Consider the following 21793-nt stretch of genomic DNA (forward strand, 5'->3'; position numbering starts at 1 on the left):
CACAGATCTATCTTGAGGCCTTGACACCACCTCCCAGACATCGTTCACCATTATGGAGTTATACTCCTCTACCATCACATCTAGCCAAACCTGATGCTGAATTGCCTCCTTGAAACTGGCAGGCTCTCCATCCTGAGCTACTAACGCCTGATATCTGTCTGGCTATTTTCGCTCCCTCTTACTGTTCTTTGGCTCACCGATGAAGTTCTCTGCATCACGCAGAATCTGACGAAGTTCCTTGCTAGTTCTTCCTCTGCTAGTAGGTGCTTCTATTCGCTCCTCCTCATCCTGAGAATCTTCCTGACCTGAGGAAGAATTCTTCACTTCCGTTGGTTGAAGAGGCATGACCAACGAATCCTCTTTCGACTGCTCCTCGGAAGGAATTTCGTGAGATGTTCTAAAAGCTTTGTCCTCCATGAACTTTACATCTCGTCGTACTACTACCTTCCTGCTCCCTGGAAGATAGATTCTGTATGCCTTAGCATTCTCACTATATCCCACCAGATATCCCTTTTCTACTGTCTGATCCAGCGTCTTCCTCTTTTCTTTGGGTATGCGGCAATATGCTAAACTCCCAAATATCCCAAAATGACTGACTTCAGGTGTCTTCCCAGTGAAGACTTTCTCTGGAGTAATCTTGCCCAATGCCCGATGAGGAGTCCTATTCTGAACGTAGACAGTTGTGTTGCATGCTTCCGCCCATAGGAATTTTGGCATATCCTGATCATATGGCATGGCCCTAGCTGCTTCTACAATAGTCCTGTTTTTCCTTTCTGCCACCCCATTCTGCTCCAGATTGTAGGTAGTTGTCCACTCTCTTCTAATGCCCTCCTTAGCGCAATAATCAGTGAAGTCCTTATCGACATACTCTCCACCATTTTTTGAGGGTAAAACTTTTATTTTCTTCCCAGTCAGATTCTCCACCATAGCCTTGAACTCCTTGAATCGACAGAAAATCTCATCCTTGGTTTTCAGAAAATAAATCCAAGTTTTCCTTGAGTGGTCATTAATGAAGGTAAGGAAATACTCAGCACCACTGAGAGCTTTGACGGACATAGGTCCACAGATATCTTAGTGTATCAATCCTAGTACACTCTTGGCCCTGTGTTTGCTCCTAGGAAATGCTACCTTGGCATACTTTCCTAGAGCGCATCCCCTGCATACATCATCTCGTTCCGTACTCAGATCCAGAACTCCTGTTACAGTGCTCCTGAGAATTCTTAGAGCTCCATGGTGCAAGTGACCCATCCTTCTGTGCCATAGTTCATTCAAGTCCTTGTCCCCATGACTGTCTATTAGTGCCATTGATGATTCTAGTTGTAATCTATACAACCGATTACTTTTGATCCCGATCTCCACTTTCTTTTTCCAGCTCAGGCGTTTGACGTATATCTTTTCCTTGATGAAGTAGACGTCATAGCCCTTGCCTTGTAGTTGTGACACAGAAAGTAAGTTCATCCCCAATCCTGGTACATGCAGCGCATTTGTGGCACAGAACTGCTCTCTTGATTCTGTCAGAAAAACTATGGTACCCTTCCCTAATGGAGTACACTTTGCCTTGTTCCCCATGGTGATTTGAAATTTCATCTTCTCTTCTCGATATTCTGAGAAACACTCCCTGATTCCCGTCATATGCCATGAGGCTCCACTGTCTATATACCATACTTTTGATGATGCAGCACTAGTCATGCATGCCACTTCTTCCAGCCTGCAAGCCAACATAGAGAAATCGAAATCTCTTTCTCTTGTGCAATCTTCTGAAAATCTGCGTGAGTCCCCTGAGGTGGATTTCTCTACATCATGGTCTCAACCCATAACTGATTTTCCCTTTCTATCTCTGATTACTTCCTGTGATACCATGTGAAAATTCTATCACTGCAGTAACTGATTTACTTTTCCTACTTATTTTACCATAAGTTATTCATGAAATTACTTCAATAAACATTAAAATAAATATTGTTGAAGATATCACATCGTAAGACAGAAACAAACATATGCACAAGAATCAACACATTGACACGGTTATTTTGGACTAATGTCCCCGGAAAAACCCAATGTGGGAAAACTGGTGCAGCAAGGGAGGATTTTATTATTCAGCAATTTTCTAGTACAACAGGGTGCCAAACTGGCTTACCCACAAATAGACAAATTTCCCAGCACTTCTTCTGAACCCAGCGTCAACCCTATTGACCTGTGCGAGACCTGAAACCCTTTGTGTCAACCTGTTGAGACTCTGTGCAGCCTCACTGGCCTTCTACGCCACTCCTGCAGCCTTTGTGTGGATGACGCAGGCCCTGTTGGCTCTGTGCAATCTCTATTGCCTCTACGTGGCTCCTTCTAACCCTACGTCTACCTTTTCTCCCTTTGTGCTGATCTCCCGTCTCTCTGTTCCGTATTGCTACCTCCTTACTGCTCTCTAGACCACTAGTTCAATTTCTCAGCTAACCCCGCTCCAGAAATTGAACTGACTGGTCTCCCTCAGTGTGTTCTCCAAGTGACCCTCAAGCCTCCTCTTATACTTTTCTCGTTGACAAATCAACGGCCGAGATTAAATCCCTAAGCAACGGCTAAGATTAGATCTGGCTTGATCCATGACTTTTGGACCATTCTAACACAATTTTATATTAATACACATTAATATTTTACTTTCCCTAAGTTTAGACTTAGGGACTCCATTAAAAATATTAATTATTTTAATATCTCCCAAACTGTTTAGAATATGCCCAAACCCTTTCTGGGTATTGGAGATCTCATGTGCCTTAGCATCTCCACCAATTTTCATGGCTAGAGCACATCTGACGCTACCCCAAATCAACAATATATGCCAAAGAATTTGATTCGAAAGGTTTCCCAAGTTCTTCCTTTCTTTCCCGTTATACTATATAAAATAAAGAAATCAAAGGATGAGGACATGGCCTCCTTTCTAATGAAGATTTCTCAAATAAGAGATCAGTTGTAGGGGCTTGGGGAGACAATTTCTGATTCTAAAATGACCATATGTGTACTAAATGCTTTGCCACCAGAATGGAGCAGTTTTGCAACTAGCATTTACTCTAAGAAAGACTCAACTCCTTTTGATGAGTTGTGGGATCAATGCATTTTGGAAGAAACTAGGATCAAGGCAAAAGATGACATTGAATCAAATGAATAGTCTCAAGCCTTTATTGCAAAACCAAGAAGCTAAAGAAGGGAAAGTTTGGAATGTCCAAGAAGAGGCCAGATATGTCCAAGGTTTAATGCTTTGGGTGCAATGAGTATGGACACTTTAAGACAAATTGTCCAAACAAGCAGACCAACAAAAGAAAGGAAAGAAGCAAAGCTCACACAGCTGAAGAAATGGGAGAACCTGAGAAGAAGTCGAAGAAAGAAGATATCAAAGATATTTACTATTGAAGAAGGCATCCTCTCTGTCAGGTTCTTTGTGAAGTTGGTCTTTCCTTTAGAATAGCATGCATTGTTGTTTACTCTAGAAGAATCTTGATTTTGTATGGCATCATAGATAGAAGCATGTGATAGTAGCATATTTAGAGTCTACTTGATTGAGTTTCTTTGGTAAGGATCATCTAGTCTTTCAAAAGTTTGTTGTTCATCCAAGCATTATCTAACATTATGTTAGAGGTAGTCATTTTGCTAAGGTGGATCATCATGATCCTGTAAGAACCATCATTTTGGAAGGTTCTTGGAAGAAGCATTATGACAAGGTTAGTATACATTCCATATAGTATGGAAACAATACTCTTAAGGGATGGAGGAATGCAATTGGTCAGGTTGCAAGCTCATTTTAGGGCATATAGCTAGATGATTGTATAGAAGCATAGGAATGCATATTGAAAGTAACTCTTCTCCTGGATAAGATTCATATGTACAGAATCTTGTAATATGCTTAGAATGATTATATGATGGTTAAAAGAAGAATTTGACTTACTCTAGAATGAATAAAGAATTAAGACTTTCTCACTAGATTATGTAGAATAGTGATCAACATCTAGTATAGTCTCTGGAAGAAAATTGTAACTTGGTAATCAAGTTCGATCCTTGGGCACTCTAATGCATGAAGGAAGATTTGTGTGGAAATGGACCATGAGGATGTTGATGCTTAGATGAGGTGGTAATCATGATGAGGTAATTTTAATATTAAAAATTGTTGATGGTTATATGGTTAACATATTGTTTTGCTACCTAGAAGGGTATTGCAGGAATATATGAAGAATGTTGAGGCAAGATCAACATATGATACCTGGCAATTATGAAGTCAAGGTGTATTCATTTTGGGATTGAAAAGTTACAGTGTTGGAAGATAACTTGAAGATCAAGTTCATACAAAGAAGATCACTTTCATAAGGAAGCTATGATTAGCTTGAAGTTTGGTAAGGCTCAATATAATGCCTTCATTGTTGATGACGAGATGAAAGTGATGGCCTGGACCCTGTCACAAGATTGAAGGAAGAAGATGGCTCCATGATACCTAGGAAGGAAGAAAGCTTGATATAATGAGATGAAAAGGAAAGAGGGAGCCATGTAGCTATCTCCATAAAGAACAAGTGGTTGATACTCTTATGGAAACAAGCTAGAGAGCTTGTGGTTATGACTTCCCAATTGGAAGTAAGTCAAGAATCTCCTCTAGCTTTGAGAGGGAGTAGACTCTCCTTGATAGGAGCAAGGATCTATTCTCTAATCAAAAAGGGAATAGGGATATTTTCTCTGATTGAGAGGGATTGATGGTAAAACATCACATGCATTCTCTTCTTCATGTGTCATGCACTTGACCAAGACTAACAGTTGTAAGTCTAAGTCAAGGCCTTGGAGAGAGAATGGTGGAGGATTGGAGAAGCATCTATGGTCTCTTGAGGATAGATAATCCAAGAAAGGAAAGGTACTAACACTCTTTGAGGATAAGACAAGTATCCAACATAAGAGTGGTCAAAGAGGACCAATATTCTTTGGGGATTGGGAATCCAAGATAAGAATAGTCCAAAAAGGACATACCTAGTGAACATTCGGATGGGGTATGTGCCTTGTAGAGGTAGTGTGGTATCACACGTAAAACCTCCTAGCATAATGCTCTTGAAGGAAGATGGACTTGTCTAGTTACGCCTCAAAGGCAGTGCTAGTGATAATGTTGATGCTTACAGTTGGCTTATCATTCCAACACTTCTTATGAGAACTCTTCAGTTTGAGAATGGTGTTACATTGGTTGTACAATTATGAATACCTCCCTAGTTAAGAGGAGTGTTGGAAAGGTAACTAGTTTCAATCTTCATAATTGTTGTTATACTCATTTCAATATGTATATCTTATGTAACAAACACAAGAAGAAAGAAAAGTTATTATTTTAAAGCATGGGTTTCATGCTCCCTATTGATGGTCTTCTAGGTAAAAGCATGTTCTACATGCTTCTGGGGTTTGTTAGGTCATATGACTTATTGTCATGAGTCAAGAGAGTCAACATCATATTTATTAGACGCTTTTGAGCAAGATGTAACTTGTAAAAGAATTTACTTTGAGTCTAGAAGGTCTTGGAAACCTCCAAAGTACAAGTCTGCCTTGGTAGCTTTCAGTTGGCTTAAAGGAGGAAATTCTACCCCTTGGAAAGGTTATAAATATAGGGAGCTTCAACCTCATTTAGCACATTCACTCACACAAGCTCGATCTCACAAGAAGAAGTTCGATTTGGAGCTAGGAGAGGCAAGAAAGGGAGAGCGAAGGTCTAGAAGACAAGCAGAAAAGATTGTTTTTTGGATCTATCTCTCTCACACGTGTGAAATCTAGGGTTCTTGCAACTTCCAGGAAGACCGAAATTGTAGGTCCAAATTGCAGAAGATCAAGTTGCAGGACCAAATTGCTGGAAGATCAAAATACCTTGTTTTGACTTATTGTCCTTGGGAAAGATTGTCTTGCTCAAAAGAGGATTTCTTGAAGAACTGTCTTAGAGTTTCTGCAACAGCGACAGCATCAAAGTTGCAGGTTGAAGTTGCAAGGTCGAAGTTGGGAATTGATGTTGCAGCCAGAAGCAATTATTAAGGTTAAGGAAAATCGGAATTAATAGCTACCATATTGCATTTTCCAACAACCAAGAATCAATATTATTACATACATAGACATGAAGAAAATAGATATTCAACAATTACATGCACTTACAAGATAGCAGGCAAAGATTCCATCCATTTTTCCAAAGAATAGCTCCAAAGATAACCAAAACCAGCTCCAAATATCAAAGTGCATTTATAGATCCAATCTCTACCACAAAAAAAGAGGGTTGAAATTTCTCTAGAGATAGAGAGGCTGAAATCTCCAAGTGTGTGATAATCCTTTAATACAAATGATCTCTCCTCTATCATAAAGTTTATTTTTACGTAATGCCCCCTAAATTAATTAAATAATGTGCTAATAACAAGCTAGGTCACAAGCCAACCTAGTAGCCAATGATAAAACATAACTCTTGCCCACACATGTGAGCCGTAAGAGAGAGAAAGATGACGTCATGCATGTGTGAGCTCTTCTAGGGCTAGTATTGAGGGTTCTAGGTGCCAAGATGTGAGTAGAAGCCTTCTAAAATCACCTCCTATGGGTTTTCCCTTACGTCATGGTCAATGCTCCTCTGTGGACCCCAACTTTCATTTTGGGGCACAAAAGTGGTCTTGTGGATCTCCAAAAATGCCTATCTTTGCTCCAACATTGAGAGCTCTCAAGATGGTGCTAGCACTCACATGTCTCCAGGTTTAAGACTGTTGGAAATTGTAACTAGTTTCGATCTTCATAATTGTGTTTTGTATCATGTCATGATGTAATTCTTATTTTATTGTAAAAGAAAGTTTGACTTATTATAGCATGGGTTTCATGCTTGGGTCATTGGTCAATAGGTCAAGGCACCCATTGTGTGCTCTAGGGTTTATATCTTGAGTCAATGTCTAAGTCATAATGTAAAAGACCCAAATGGGCATATGTAATAAAAAAAGAAAATTTTATTTTGACTTTTAGAAAGGTCTAGAAGACCCCCAAGATCAAGTCGTCTTGCCTTCTTCAAGTTGGCCTAGAGAGGCCCTTCTAGCCCATACAAAGACTATAAATAGAAGAGGACTTTGACCTCTTGACACACTCTCCCAATGAATATATTTTTTGATCTGATCTGCGATGAAAAAGGGAATAAAAAACGAGGTGAAAAGACATAATCTCAATGAAGGAAGGAGGGACTTAAGCAAAGAAAAGATAACCAAAATTTTTGTTCTCTTGATCATTTGTGTGAAGTTGCAGACCCATCTGAGAAGGACGAAAGTTTGAAGAGCTACATTTTGGTAAGGTCAAACTTGTTGACTATATAATGATCTCATTTTGTGGTGGCTGGCTTGATCTTGGGGAAGTCTTGTCTTTAGGTCTTGGGTCTTGGAAATGTCCTTTGAAAAGAATTCTACAAGAAGAAGAGATTTGATTGGGTTTTCCTCTCTAGGAGAGGTTTTTCCCTTGTTGAGTGCCTACATTTGGTATCCTTTTGTCTTTAATGATCTTCATGTTTTGATAGTTGTTTGATGATAAAAGAACATAATGATAATAAGCCTTAGAAGAATCTAACATAAGAAGTAAAAGAACATCACAAGCACCTATCAAGTCAAGAGAAAATCATTTAATTTGTTGCCCTGAGGTTTTCTCAACAAAGATCGTCCTCCTCTAGGCCCTGGATTCGCTGCCAACCCCTAATGAAGTGCTAAGTCGATTGGGGGCATGCTTGGACTAGGTGCATCATCCCAATAAAAGTCATCAATGTAGGGCAAAGCATTGGAATGTTGTGGGTGCTAGAGGTGCCCATGGCAATGTGTGATGCTCTGTTACAGCTTGAAAACCCATGGCTCTCGACACTCCACTTGTGGGTGTCAATATGTTCCTGGCAAAGACTTGGGCCCAAGTTAAGTTGCCCAAGCCATGGTTGTGGAACCACCTCACAATTACACACAATATACAATGCTACCAACTACATCATTAGGTAGATTTAATCATTTTTGCATCTAAGTGAACCAAGCTTGAAAGTAATGGGTAATTTGGCACTTCAAACCAGGCTTCCCTTTCAAAATTAAGGCTTTGAACTCGTAATAGTGCTACCTCCCTAGGTAGGAGTGGTTAAAAGACCACCCTATTAGGTGTTTCCAGCCCCCAAGGGAAGTGACATGTCCTTGGCCAACCCTTCAATTGATAGGTGTCATGTGAATAGTGATGGAACGGAGGGAAGAAGACTTCATGGGCAACTGTTGTTGAAAATGCAACTAGTTTCGGTCTTCATAATTGTTGTTGTAGTCATTTCAGTATGTATCCTATGTAACAAACAAGAGAAGAAAAGAAAAAGTTATTATTATTAAGGTTGTTAGAAAATTAGAATGGCAGAAAGATTCTCTTATATCGATAATTACTTGTGATATCCTTGTGGACTTTATATCTTCTCTTCATGTTCTTCTTTTATCTTTATTTCATCAAGCAATCATCAAAACAAAACATGAAGATCAACGACACCATATGTAGGCACTCAACCAGGGCTAAAACCCCTCTAGAGGAAAATCCAATCAAACTCTTCCACTAATCAAATTGAGTAGACCAAGACCTTAGACTAGACCAAAAGACCTTCCTCCTCCACCAAGTCAGTCTTCCAATACGATTCAACAAACTTCAGTAGTCTCTTCTTGTCCAGCAGCTACAGCCCAGCAACAATCTAGAATTTCGACCCAGCTACAGTACTTCAATGTTGGTCCTTCCAACAACCTAAAAACTTAGCACGTGTGGTAGAAGATAGAGAAATTCTATTGCTTGACAAAGACTTCCTTCTCCTTCGCTAGGGTTTTCTTCATCTTCCTTGAATTTCACAACCTTTTTTCTGCCTCCAACTACTGCAGATCAAACTTGTGTGTGAGTGCTACAAATTATGCCAAGTTGTTGCCCCTTTATAGTGGATTTTCCCTCCCTAATTAGGTTGACTTGTCTAGGTTGAGGCCAACTTGGTGGAGGAGAACTAAATGACTTATTTTACATAAAAATAAATTTCTTGATTGATTGATAGATATTAGAGGCCAAGAAGGATCTTTTACATTATGACATGGACAAGGACACTAGACATAAACCCTAGAAGGCTACAATGGAGGCTTTGACCTAAAAATCATTGACCCAAGCATGAAACCCATGCTTTAATAAGTCAATTTCTTTTATAATAAAATTCATTTTTCTTTCTTTTGAAAAATACATTACATCATGACTCAAATACAATTATGAAGACTGACACTAGTTACATTTTTCAACACTCCCTCTTAACTAGGGAGGTATTCATAATTACATATATACAGAGGTACATGGAAGATATCAAAATGACATACTCTATGAAGAGTTCACAGCACACGCAGTGCTACAGATTAGATACCTGACCAGGGTACTCTAATTGGGTGGGACTAAGGTGTACTCAAGCTTTAGCCACTCTAGGTACCATCAAGATTTTAAGCTCTAACACCAACCCAGGGATCTAGGTGTGTATCCAAGGTCGGAGCTCCATGACCAACACCACCCTCCCTACTTCGGGATCTAGACATCAACACATAGGCCAGCCAGATGTCTTCCCAAGCATCTTGTTGCCACAAGATGCTTCATCTCTCCTTATCAACTAAATCAAATATATATCCATCACTTAAAGCATGATTCAAATGTTCAATCTCTTTATGGAGAGATACTACACAATCACAACGCCAATTAATAATAACCTTTAAATACATATATAAGTAAATACAAACCTTCGGGGTCCTCAATCATTTTGATGCTACTTATATCATTATCAAGTTATCCAAATACAACTTGTCGGAAGCTTTCTTCTTTCATTTCTTCAATAGCCCCAAATACAGCCTCAATATTTCTCAAATCTTTTTGTTTGCAAATCCATCTGTAGTACTTTCATTCATTCTTTGATTTCATTCTTTCTTCAAGGTATTCATTATGACTGTCATAATATGCCCTCCCTCTCAACTGGGGAGATGTACCTTTTCTTCTATCCAAGCTCCCTCTCAACTTAGGGAGAACAACAACATCAGATATACTTCATTCTTTCTCATGTCATCTTGATAATCATCAGTCTTATAGCTTCCTTCATCATGCTCATCATTATTATTATCTTCAATTAAGAACATTTTCAACATCTTGAAGATTATGTACCTACAAAACTTTAATAGCAAGTACAACCAAATATATAGAAGCGTGAAGTTAACTATATCAAAATTATGTAAGTACAATGGAAGCATCAAAACATATAGAAGCATGAAGTTAACTATATCAAAATTATGTCATTACAATGGAAGCATCAAAACATTCAAGCTTTAAACATCAATTACCTAAACTCAGTTAGGTTCATAATCAGCAAGGGAAAATTGGGACCAACATGGGTCATCGACCCACCCATGTTACCCATGTTGGTCATGCAAAAGTTGTAGTCCTCGGATAGATCTTTCTAACGAGGTATTGTGCGTGTCAAACGGAGATTGTATGCCAAAGTTACGACCCTGGGAAGTTGATGTACCAATTTACCCAAACGGGGCCCATAGTTTGGCGCTTCATCTCCTAGGGTTACATTTTTTGATGTTTAGGGTTTTCCATTGTTTCTCAATAATACATAGGCATTTGAGCCTCATTGTAACACAATTCATAGGCATGTAGCCACCACATCTCTTCTCAGAGATAAGCTACCATCGTCCGAGCTAGTTTATTTCCATTTATGCTTGTAAGCATATCTCAATATTTTACATTAATGAAATGAAGTATTATTTTCGCTGCATCTCTGTATTTATGTTTATTTCTGTAACTTTATTGTGTTCCTGCACAAATCCGGATCAGTGGTATCAGAACGGTCTGCTCTTTCTTTGTTTTTCTTTGCATGTCCCCAACAAGGTCGGGATATAAGGAGTTAGGGCTTGAACTGGTCGAACCTTTGCAAGACCAACTTCGCAAATCTCGACGGCCTCCCATGGCGGATGAAAAGAAAGACGAGGGGGCAGGAGATCCTATCAAAATCTTGCTCGAAAAAGCCCTCAAGCAACAAAGGAACGCGATGATGGACAACTTTGCCCAGATTCTTTAGTAGCTACCCAGGGGTGACGCATCTACTCCCGGCAGCTACTCTGGAAGCGCCACACCCCTTAAGGTACGAGTTAACTTTGAAATCCCCATATTCAAGGGTCAGATAGATGCAGATGTCATAGATAAATGGTTAAATCTGCTATAAGGGTATTTTTCCATTCATGATTTTTCCAACCGGGAAAAGATTACTTTCTCTCTTCTCAAAGTAGCCCCTTACGTCAAGGATTGGTGGGAAACCCACTACGAGCAGAAGGATGAAATTACGGCCTCACTATTTTCAGCCGCACCCACTTGGAATCCATTCCGGGATGCCATCAAGGAGCAATACTACCCTATCAGAAGCTATGGGGATAAATACATAAAGTGGACCACGCTACGACAGGGAAGAGACCAAGACGTGCAAGAGTTTACCAACAATTTTCATACCCTTGGCACAAAGTTGGGTATCAAGGATTCTGAGCGACATTTGGTACTCAAATACCGCAGTTGCCTACACAGGTACATCCAAGACGAGATGGAGTTCTTGGACATCTCCTCGCTCAGCACGGCTTACCGATACGCTGTCAAGATCGAGCAGAAGTTTAAACATAATAAGCGCGACTTTGGATCCATGAATCCGAAACAGGGGAAAGGCTTCCCCAAATCGCAGAACCAAGGACAAAGCCAAGACGATGTGACCCAAGACAACCCATCGAAGCCACAAGAAAAAAACAACACCACGAAGTAAAAGAAGGAAACAGGGAAGTGGTGTGAGTTCCATAAGAGCCCCACTCATAACACAAGTGAGTGTTGGGCCAAGCAGTCACTGGTGGTCGAGTTGAAGGCTTCAGAATCAGATGCATGTTCTGACCCTGAGTCAGAACCTGACAAGAGGAATGACAAAGGGAAGCAAATCATTGATGTGGAACCTAGCGCCACTGCTGTCAGTGCCAAGATCCAGAAGAATGAGCCCAAAGATCCAGAGGAGGCAGAGCATCTTTTCCACTAACAGAGGTGGGTGAAGGGTTCGTCGCTGCAATTCATTGTTGACAGTGGGAGCCAAAAGAACCTCATTTCAGCAGAGTTTGTGAAGTGACTGGGACTACCGACTACAACACACCTGCAACCGTACAGTATCGGGTGGCTTCACCAGCAATGTCGCCTTCCCTATAGCATCAAGCTCTTCACAGATGAAGTATTATGTGATGTTCCACCTCTTGATGTTTGTGATGTATTATTAGGTAACCATACTTGTGGAAGCGACATGCTGTGTATGAGTCGAGGCCTCGCGCTATTATTATTTCTTTGTGTAATACATTATGCAGGATACCAGAGGTAGCCCCACCTACCGCCACTTCTTTGATCTCTGCTGAGAAAGGCAGTAAGATCATCTCCCAAACTAGGAAATTCATTTTATTTCTGGTTCGCTCTCAAAGTAAGGGGAAGATCATAGCCCCATCCATGGCCCCCGAGAAGGGTTCCTCCACATAGCAGAAGCAAGTGGATACGGTTGTGGAAAAACACAGGGACATCTCTTCACCGACAAGGGTACTGTTGCACTGTCAGGGCAAGCATTCGTTCGATCTGACTCCCAGAGCACCTCTACCCAACGGGTCGATATATCGCTGCTCCATTCTGGAAAATGCCAAGTACAAGCAGCGACATGATCAACATCAGGTGTCACACAAGTTTCAGGTGGGCGACAAAGTTTGGTTGCATTTGCAGAAAGAATGCCTTACCAGAGCCCATCGGAAGCTCAGACCACTCCAATATGGTCCTTACACCATTAACAAAGATGTGGGAAACAATGCTTTGGAGCACATCATTCCCCCATTCCTTGGCTTGCACCGAGTGTTCAATGTGGACCGCCCTCGACCATGCTTCCCACCATTACTAGACACATCAGACATTGCAGAACAGCTCACCAGGGACCAATTTCAGCAGAAGTTTCCCCATCTCACAGAGGCACTCAATGCAAAGGGGACCATTGCTTCCTAAGGGGGGGGGAATGATCCAGGTGGATATTGGTGGCCACCCGCCTATTCCACTTGGACCCCCACCATTGTTTCTTTCAGTTTTTCAGTTTCCTTATTTGTAGCACAATTTACTATTTTTGGCAGTTTTTCGGGTCCTAAACTTCCGGAGCCGTTTTGAGGCCCTAAACGACGTTTTTTGGGAAAATTAGGACCAACATGGGTTATAGAGTCCTCAGATAGATCTTTCAAACGAGGTATTATGTGCGTCAAACGGAGATCGTATGCCAAAGTTACGACCCCGGGAAGTTGATGTACCAATTTACCCAAATGGGGCCCATAGTTTGGCGCTTCATCTCCTAGGGTTAGGTTTTTGGATGTTTAGGGTTTTTCATTGTTTCTCAATAATAAATAGGCCTTTGAGCCTCATTGTAACACAGTTCAGAGGCATGTAGCCACCACATCTCTTCTCAGAGATAAGCTACCATTGTCCGAGCTAGTTAATTTCCATTTATGCTTGTAAGCATATCTCAATATTTTACATTAACGAAATGAAGTATTATTTCCGCTGCATCTTTGTATTTATGTTTATTTCTGTACTTTATTGTGTTTCTGCATAAATCCGAATCAAATTGTCAAGTAACACAAATTAATTCATATCTCCATGAATACATATCAGAATCGGATGATCTTTAGATCAATCCTACACCTCTCGATGAAAGGAATCCAAGAAAAATATCAGCTGCCATAAATAAGAAGACTCACATGGAGTTTGGCCCTAGTTGCCAATTTTAACAATCTCCAACTAACCCTCAAGCCTCCTCTTATAGTTTTCATGTTGATGAATCAACGGTCGTGATCTAATCTCTAATCAACGACTAAGTTTAAAACAGGTTTGATCCTCGTCACTTAGAACCCTCTCACCCATATTTTTATTTATACAGATTAATACTTTTATTTTCCTAAGTTTAGACTTAGGATCTCATTAAAAATATTAATTATTTTAATAGCTACTCATCCGGGTGGAATTTCTCCAAACGATTTATGGGTTCTGGAGATCTCATGTATTCTAGCCCCTCCACAAAATTTCGGAGCTAGAGCACATCCGATGCTACCCAAAATCAATAGATTAATGAGGTTACGCCACTCCACTTAAGGCCTCTTGCAATCATCTCAATCCTTACAAGGTTGAAGGATTTGAAAAGAAATAATAACTTAGATAGGCACTTAACTAAAATCAACCAAGAACACCATAACGCACAACCACCCTACAATTTTGGAAGGTTTTGCATGCGCTTGAGGTTGAATCTTATTGAACATCTCATTATTTTAGCTCTTTTTCAAATACATGCAAAATATTTTGAAAGCACTTGTATCTTTTCACTGCAAGTAATTTAGTTCTATTCTTGTATCTTGTTCATGCTCATTGGATTAGCTCAAAGTTCTATTGATGTTATATTATTATTTTATGTGAGCATATTTCCATTCATAAGTACAAGCAATATCTTACTTGTAAGCATTTATTTCCAATTAGTGTTTTTCTTTCAAAGTTGTACCTCATATTGTAGTTTTGATTTGACTTACTAACACTTGCCCTGCAGCTTCTCATTTCATTGTACTTGCTGTATCTTGAAAGCATTATTTTATTGCAAGTATTGTTACTATCCTTGAGCATATTTTATTTCTTGCAAGATTATATTATTTGGCACTGGTCTACTTACATTTGCCTTGCAGGATACATTGTTGATTCACTTTGATATATTTACATTTTGATGTTGACTATCTGCCCATGATCATTTGTAGTTGCTAAGTCTCTATTTATTGCTTCAAGTTACATTTCAAGTCATTGAATGGTTGATGCTCTAATTAATCTACTAATCATCTCCTAGAACTTGTTAGTTTTAGCAAGTTTTCTTAGAAACCTTCCTTAGGGTCCACCCCTCTTGGCTTTAGCTAGGAGAGAGCCTAGACAGAGAGTGTTAGGATTAGGTGATAGCCCCTTCTCTAAGCTTTGCCACCAACGCCACACCTAGGAGGGTTAAGGATTTTTCCCACATTAACTTAGGTGTGTAAGCAAGGCGGCAACAGTACATATTTGTACTCTTGACCCAGAATTGATCTATAAATTGGTGAAGGAAAGCAGTGACTATTGGATGGTGGCATCTCCAACCAGCATTATGGTTAATGGGCTGCAAGAAATAGAGAAGGGTGTTGGTATTCTTGCTATGGCAGCTGCGAAGGAAGCTATAAGGATTGAAGGGAGTTTCACATCCTTGAAAATAGAAGGACAAATTGTGCAGCACCTGAATATGCAATTGCTTGAGGACAAGCAAAGTCGGGAAGGGGGGACAAAGTAGCATATCCAACCTCATAGGCCATAGTCAATGATAAAGGGGGAAACCCATTATCCAATGTTTTGGGGCAACATTGGGTAAATTTGGGGTAACTGGGGCAAAACTTCTTAAGGAAGCCAGAATTGGGGCTAAACTTGTAACCCCTCACATTATAAGAGACTCCATAAGGAATCTATAAATAAGACAGTGAAGAGATCATTTTCTCATTATTGTGGATTGGATACTTTTGTTTGTGAGTTGAGGCTCTAAGAGTTTTAAGACCCCATATTCTTTGATTAGTTTCGGTGGTGATGATCCCACCCTAGCTAGTCCCTTTCTATTTCTATATAGTTGTTTGGCATAACTCTTCTCTGAGGCATTTCTTCCTTTTGTTTTGGCAAAGGAGAATCTATTGCAGCATGGCACCTTGAGACATATCTTATCTGGTTTAGGCAAGCAAAGAGAAGTTTGTGTGGTTGGTCTAATCACCGAGTTCTGGCTAAGGAGACTCTAAAGCAATTAAGATCCCCTCTGCAGCACCTGACTGTAACTATTCTTGGACAACGAGGTCTCTACTTGGTCAAAAGGAGATTCCTTCTGCGGCACAGATAGGGCAATTCGGAGTACCTTGGACTGTGCTGAAGAGTGGAGAGGCAGCGAACACCTTTAGGGCATTGACTGAGGCCAGCCCTTCTCCCTGAGGCTATTTTAGGGCAACAGCACAGCCTCTGACACCTTTCCTGAGGCAGCGGATGCTCTCTCCAGTCATTAGGAATCACACTGGGTGCCAATCTACAACAGAACAAGCTCGGATTTGGAATAACAGAGCACCCTCCAAGACAGCCCCAACTCCCTGAGGTAGCAATTAGTCAGAGCAGCAAACCAGCGGAGGTAACCTGGACAGCACAGACCGAATTAGGGTATGAACACAGCCAGCAGAGACAGTGGTTAGACAGCACAGCAAATCTGCAAGGATAATTTGATCTGTCACAAACTTTACTTGACAGCGCACTAAGCCTGTGGGGGCAGCAAAGTTCCAGCTGAAGATTGCAACACGATACTAGGATGTCTGGAAGGTTTACAGTCAATATACAGTGCGTTGTTAGTCAATATAGTGACAACAGAATTGGATAGTGCTAGTGTAATAGTTATTGGTGAATTACAGTTGGAATATTGATCTATTGAATATTGAGATTACAGATGGAATTATGTTGGTGGATTATTGGTCTACTGTTCAATGGACAGTCAGTCCTGACTTATAGTGGTTTGCTGAAGAAATATATGGCTGTTGAATATCTTTTATACCATTAGTACATTATGATTATATACAAGGATACCTACTGTTACATGAGTGGATGAATGTGCACTGCTGTTATGATATATAATCCTTTCATGATTTGTTGAAAACCATAGACAAGAATAGAACCCTAAGGGCAAAAATTCCCTTGGGACATTACATCTCCACTAGACAAGAACAATTACACTTAAATCATCCATAAACAACTCCAACAAGATTAGAGAGACTTATATAGATATAGCCTCACATAGGTATGGGAAGGCCATAGTCAAATCAGGTCAATTAAATATATCTGTAGGGGGTTGTGAGACACACGTGATTTGTCTAAGCTGGCCCCGTTTAGATATATCCACAACCGCTTGAAGCTGAAGCACCATGACTGGAGTTTTGGTGTTGGATGCATCTTAATGGTAGAAGCAGCTCTCAATTGCTCTTTAGGGCACTAGAAGAACCAAATACCCATTTTTGTCAATAAATCCATAATGCATTTCCAACAAAGCAACTTTACATTCTAATATCTTGGACAGCTATGGGCAGTTGTCTAAGTTTCACCACCAAAAAAAAAGAAGAAGAAAAAGTCATGGCTCCAAAGAAGCTGTGACAGCTCACAACCTCTAATCCTACTGGAAGATGTTTTGGATCTCAGACACATTCGTCTACTCGTAGTTTTTTCTTGGGGGGTAGAGGCGTTGGGGGCAAATTCCTATTTATTTGAATCCCCTGTAGTAAGTTTCACAAGCAAAGCCCCCCTATATGGTCTACCGTCTGACATATTAATTTGCTCAATTTTGCTAAATGCTAGAATACAAGATACTTTAAACAGCTCTCTTCAGTTATTGAGAGGCACACTGAACTAGACAAGTCAAGGCAAAAAACAGAAAAGACTACGGTCGCAGTCCAATAATGTGCACCTGTTTAAGAGGACGATAGAGAAATGAAATCAACTTAAAAATTCTCAAATTGGTCTCATTGCTACCTCTGCAAGACCCTTTGGCCCAAAGACGAGCAGAGCTACAACTCCAATCACCAGTGCCTCAGGGGCCCCTACTCCAAACAATGAGGCCTGCACACCACTGCCCTTTTTCTGCCTGTGGAAACCTGGAATCCAGGCAGTAGAATTTCAGAACCATTATTTCCCTTTGTTCGGAACCATAGCGCCCACGCAAACATATATATAAAAGTTCCATCTCCAGTTCCATTACTAATACATGTACATACATATGCACAGAGAAGATTCTACACAAATAGACAGAAAACCATCTAAAGTGCATTGCAGTATATAAATTTGGCTAAACTGTGATTAGAATTATGAATACATGAAGATAAAAGGTCTGCTTCCAATCAAGATTTCCATATTTTGTGAATAAATACTGTATTTTTCATACCTCTGTTTGATGCGTTGAATAGGAATGACTGACCCAAATGGGTGCGAGCATTCCAACCTATGAAGAAGGCAATCCTCGTTCTGTAGAGTGGCTCAAAATGAGCTTTTTGTGTATGCGTGGCCCTGCAGAGGTGTTGAGAGGACAGTCCGGAAGAAACCCACTTGTGTTTAGAGCGAAAACCGATTGTAGGAAACACGGAAGAGCACAAGCAGGGTGAACTGAGTGCCCATGGCCCTGCTATAGCCATACCCGATCCTCTCCTCTCCTTGATCCCAGAAATTTGCGTTGAATGGCGTTCACTTTTTTGTAATTCCACTGATAATACAGAACGTCAGCCCAATTTCTGTAGTGGCTTACAATTTCGTTTACAACCAGTTCAATCCCACTCAACGTGAACTTCGCATTTATCCCTCCACAAATCATATCTGAACGTGAACTCGGCATTTATCCCTCGACAAATCATATCAACACAACGTGTCGAAGTAAAGCGCAGCGATATTATGTTTTCCTATGGGATTCTTAACCATAGTGGTAATAACCCAATAAGTGTCCAAATATTGTGGAGGTATTTTGATTTTTTTTTTTGAGGTTATGATCATTTAAGAACAGTGGATGATGACGAAGCACTTAACCAGGAAAGTGAACGAGAAATGCCTATTGCTTTCCCCGTGTGTCTCCTTTATAACCGAAGGAGTCAAGTAACTGATTGTCTAAATGATTTCATCAAAGTTATTATTATTTGTATAAGTCAATTAATATCGATAAAAAGTGAAAAGCCCAAAACACATATATAGTAATTATTTGATAATGTGGAAAAAAGGGTTTGTTGATATAATTAGTTTAGATCTATTTTAATTTGAATGGACGGAGCATTAAGAGATCAAATTTCTAAAGGTGTAAATATATATTTTGAGTGTAAAATTTGAAGAAATACATGCACCTCAATAGATTTGATCTTTTTGGGCATTTATAGATCCAGGGTTAAGACGGATCTAAGTTGGATTTAGTCGTGGATGGTTACACAAATTTTGTTGAACATTTAATTATTTTGATCATTTTAAATATGCTAAATATGTTTAGGATTAATCTGATCATTTTAATTTTAAATTTGCTTAGTTACCTCATTTTGTTGAGATGATACAGATTGTTAATAAATTTAATGATGCAAAGTGATGAAATAAAAATTTTGAATGCAAAGTGATAATGTAACAATGTTGAATTATAGAATGTGAATACTAAGAATGTAGACAATTACAAATAGTCTTCATTGTAATCGATCTCAAGCTATTTTCTTCTATTGTTCTTATTGTCACGCATGTTAGTTTTGTCATCTTTTCATATCGATTGTATGAAAATGATGGTTGAAATCGTAGACCAATCAAATCTTTAACTCAAGTCATTGTAGTAAACGTCATATCTTGTCTCTCTTACTCTCCAATATTAATAATAGTTTTCTCCAAAGTCAATCATTTTGACTTATGGAGTGTTAAACCCCAAGTAAGTTTCAATGGTAGTTGCTTTGTATTACTTCATTTGAATGCAAAGTGACTAACAATGTTGAATGATGGAAAATGGGATAATAAGAATATAGTCAAATACAAATAGCTTACAATTTGAAGAAGCAAACATTTCAGGTAAGTGAACATTTTATGTAAGATGAGAATTCAAGTATTTTATTTATGGTTGAATCACTGAACACAAAAATCAGTGCACATCATCAATAATTTTGTTGCGCTTACACTAAAATCAATGCACACTATTAATCAAATTACTTTGAAATTAATGTACATCATACATCTAGTTATATCAATTTAGAAATCAACATCTATACTGAAATCAATGCATCTAGTGCAAGCAATCAAATAGGATTAGAAATCAACATCTACAGATAAATCTATGCATCTAGTGCTAACAATCAAATAGGATTAGAAATCAACATCTACATTGAAATCAATGCATCTAGTGCAAGCAATCAAATAGGATTATAAATCAACAACTACATTGAAATCAATGCATCCAATACAATCAATAAAATAAGATATGGAATCAACATCTACATTGAAATCAATGCATCAATTTCAGTGAAAGACCAAAATATTCATGGCTTTCTAAATCCAAACATACTCTCTCTCTCTCTTCCTCTGACTTTCTCTCTACGTGTCTTTCTTCTTCCCTCCCACTCTCTCCCCCTCTAACTCTATCCCTCTCTCCTTCTCTCTCTTAAGTTCTTTCTCTCTTCCTTCCCCCCTCTCTCTCTATCTATCTATCTATCTTCCTCCCTCTCTCCTCTCTCCCCCCCTCTCTCTATCTATCTATCTATCTTCCTCCGTCTCTCCTCTCTCTCCCCCTTCCATCTTTGTGTCTCCCCCTCTCTCTCTTCCCCTTCCTCTCTCTCCCCCTCTATCTTTGTGTCTCCCTTTCCCTATCTTCCCCTTCTTTCTCTCCCCCTATCTTCCCCTTGATCTCTATGTCTCCCTCTCTCTCTTCCATCTTCTCTCAAGTACTCTCTATTTTCCTTCCTCTCTATCCCTTTCTCTCCCACTTGTTAGCACTCTGTAGTTTTCCTACGCTGAAAAGGAAACTGCAAAGGTAACCACAAACCACTTTTAAAGTTGGGATCTAGCCCTTCCAGCTTCAGAGAGGCTCTCTCTATATGATTTTAATTTTACAGCTTAGATATTAGGATAGATATGAAAAGTCAAAATAAATTTGTTTTAAAGTTTTGGTTGTAGAATGAAAGAAAAATCAATTGGGCATGGAGTCATAAAAATCTTCAATAATCAATCACAAATAAACATAGTAGCTTAAACAGGGCAAGGTAGGCAAACTCCTGGATCTCGTGAAATATGTGTGGTATAATTAAGATGAATATAAGGTAAGAATCAATCAAATATAAAGCATACTTAAATGAAATTTATATTTAATCTTACAAGAAAAATAGTTAACGCATCCTCTAGATGCAGTAGTTAACAACGGTCTTCCTTGTGATATTGCTCACAGTTCTCAAGTAGATATGAAGCATAATGACAATAACACGCAAGAGTATAGATCATTGGAGGGAAATAGTGCAGAAAACAGCAGCCCATCTACTGGCTTCTCTCATTCAGAAACTCGAACCATACATCCTGTTATGCTCTTAACTTGCAAAAAGATACCCAAATACAGAATATGTGAAGAAAGATACCCAGAACATAGATTAATGAGAGACAACAGCAAATATTTTATTATTCAGAAAGCAATGTTCACTGGCCTCTTCGAGGGAGCAACCTCTAATAGAGCAGAGCTCGATTCAAAAATCAAACTCCATGCTCCTCGCAGGGAGTCTCTATCCTTTATATATGGCTCATACATGCAATACCAAGGATCAATACCATGGGTTTTATTAATACCATCTATCTAATACTACGACCCATTTGCAACTAACTGTGGTCCCGTCATTAATTGCAGGTTAACCACTTACAATTATTAATATGGGCTTTATTGACTCTTGACTATGACTCGATCCCATTACATAAATAAGGGGGTTAGGGTGGGACCCTAACATGCCCTCCCCCTTAAGACTAGCCTTGTCCGCAAGGCTGAAGCTGCGGAAACTGCTGAAGAATAGTGGCTGGTTCCCAAGTTGCATCTTCCAGAGAGGTGTCTTTCCACTTGACGAGGACTTCCCTAATCATGCGGCCCCGCAAGTGCCTGTCTTGTGTGTCTAGGACCTGTTCAGGTTGGAGCCAAATTGACCCT

The 21793-nt window shown here is 39.6% G+C and overlaps 1 protein-coding gene across 2 annotated transcripts in view; it reads right to left on the reverse strand.

The window, feature by feature from the left end:
• HCF106 (Bacterial sec-independent translocation protein mttA/Hcf106) overlaps positions 1 to 18483 on the reverse strand; it is a 155588-nt gene extending 137105 nt beyond the window's left edge. For both annotated transcript variants that reach the window (XM_089440989.1, XM_089440988.1), the window contains exons 1-2: positions 18056 to 18483; positions 17647 to 17768 (exon numbers count right to left, since the gene is read on the reverse strand). In XM_089440989.1, coding sequence (XP_089297115.1) covers positions 17647 to 17768; positions 18056 to 18302 — 369 coding nt within the window. In that variant the 5' untranslated portion in view covers positions 18303 to 18483. The remainder of the gene's footprint in view (positions 1 to 17646; positions 17769 to 18055) is intronic.
• Positions 18484 to 21793: the final 3310 nt, after the last annotated feature.

This window comes from Pinus tabuliformis, chromosome 9, assembly GCF_031772625.1.
Source record: "Pinus tabuliformis cultivar Carrire ecotype Pingquan chromosome 9, CPIR1, whole genome shotgun sequence".
Lineage (NCBI taxonomy): Eukaryota > Viridiplantae > Streptophyta > Pinopsida > Pinales > Pinaceae > Pinus > Pinus tabuliformis.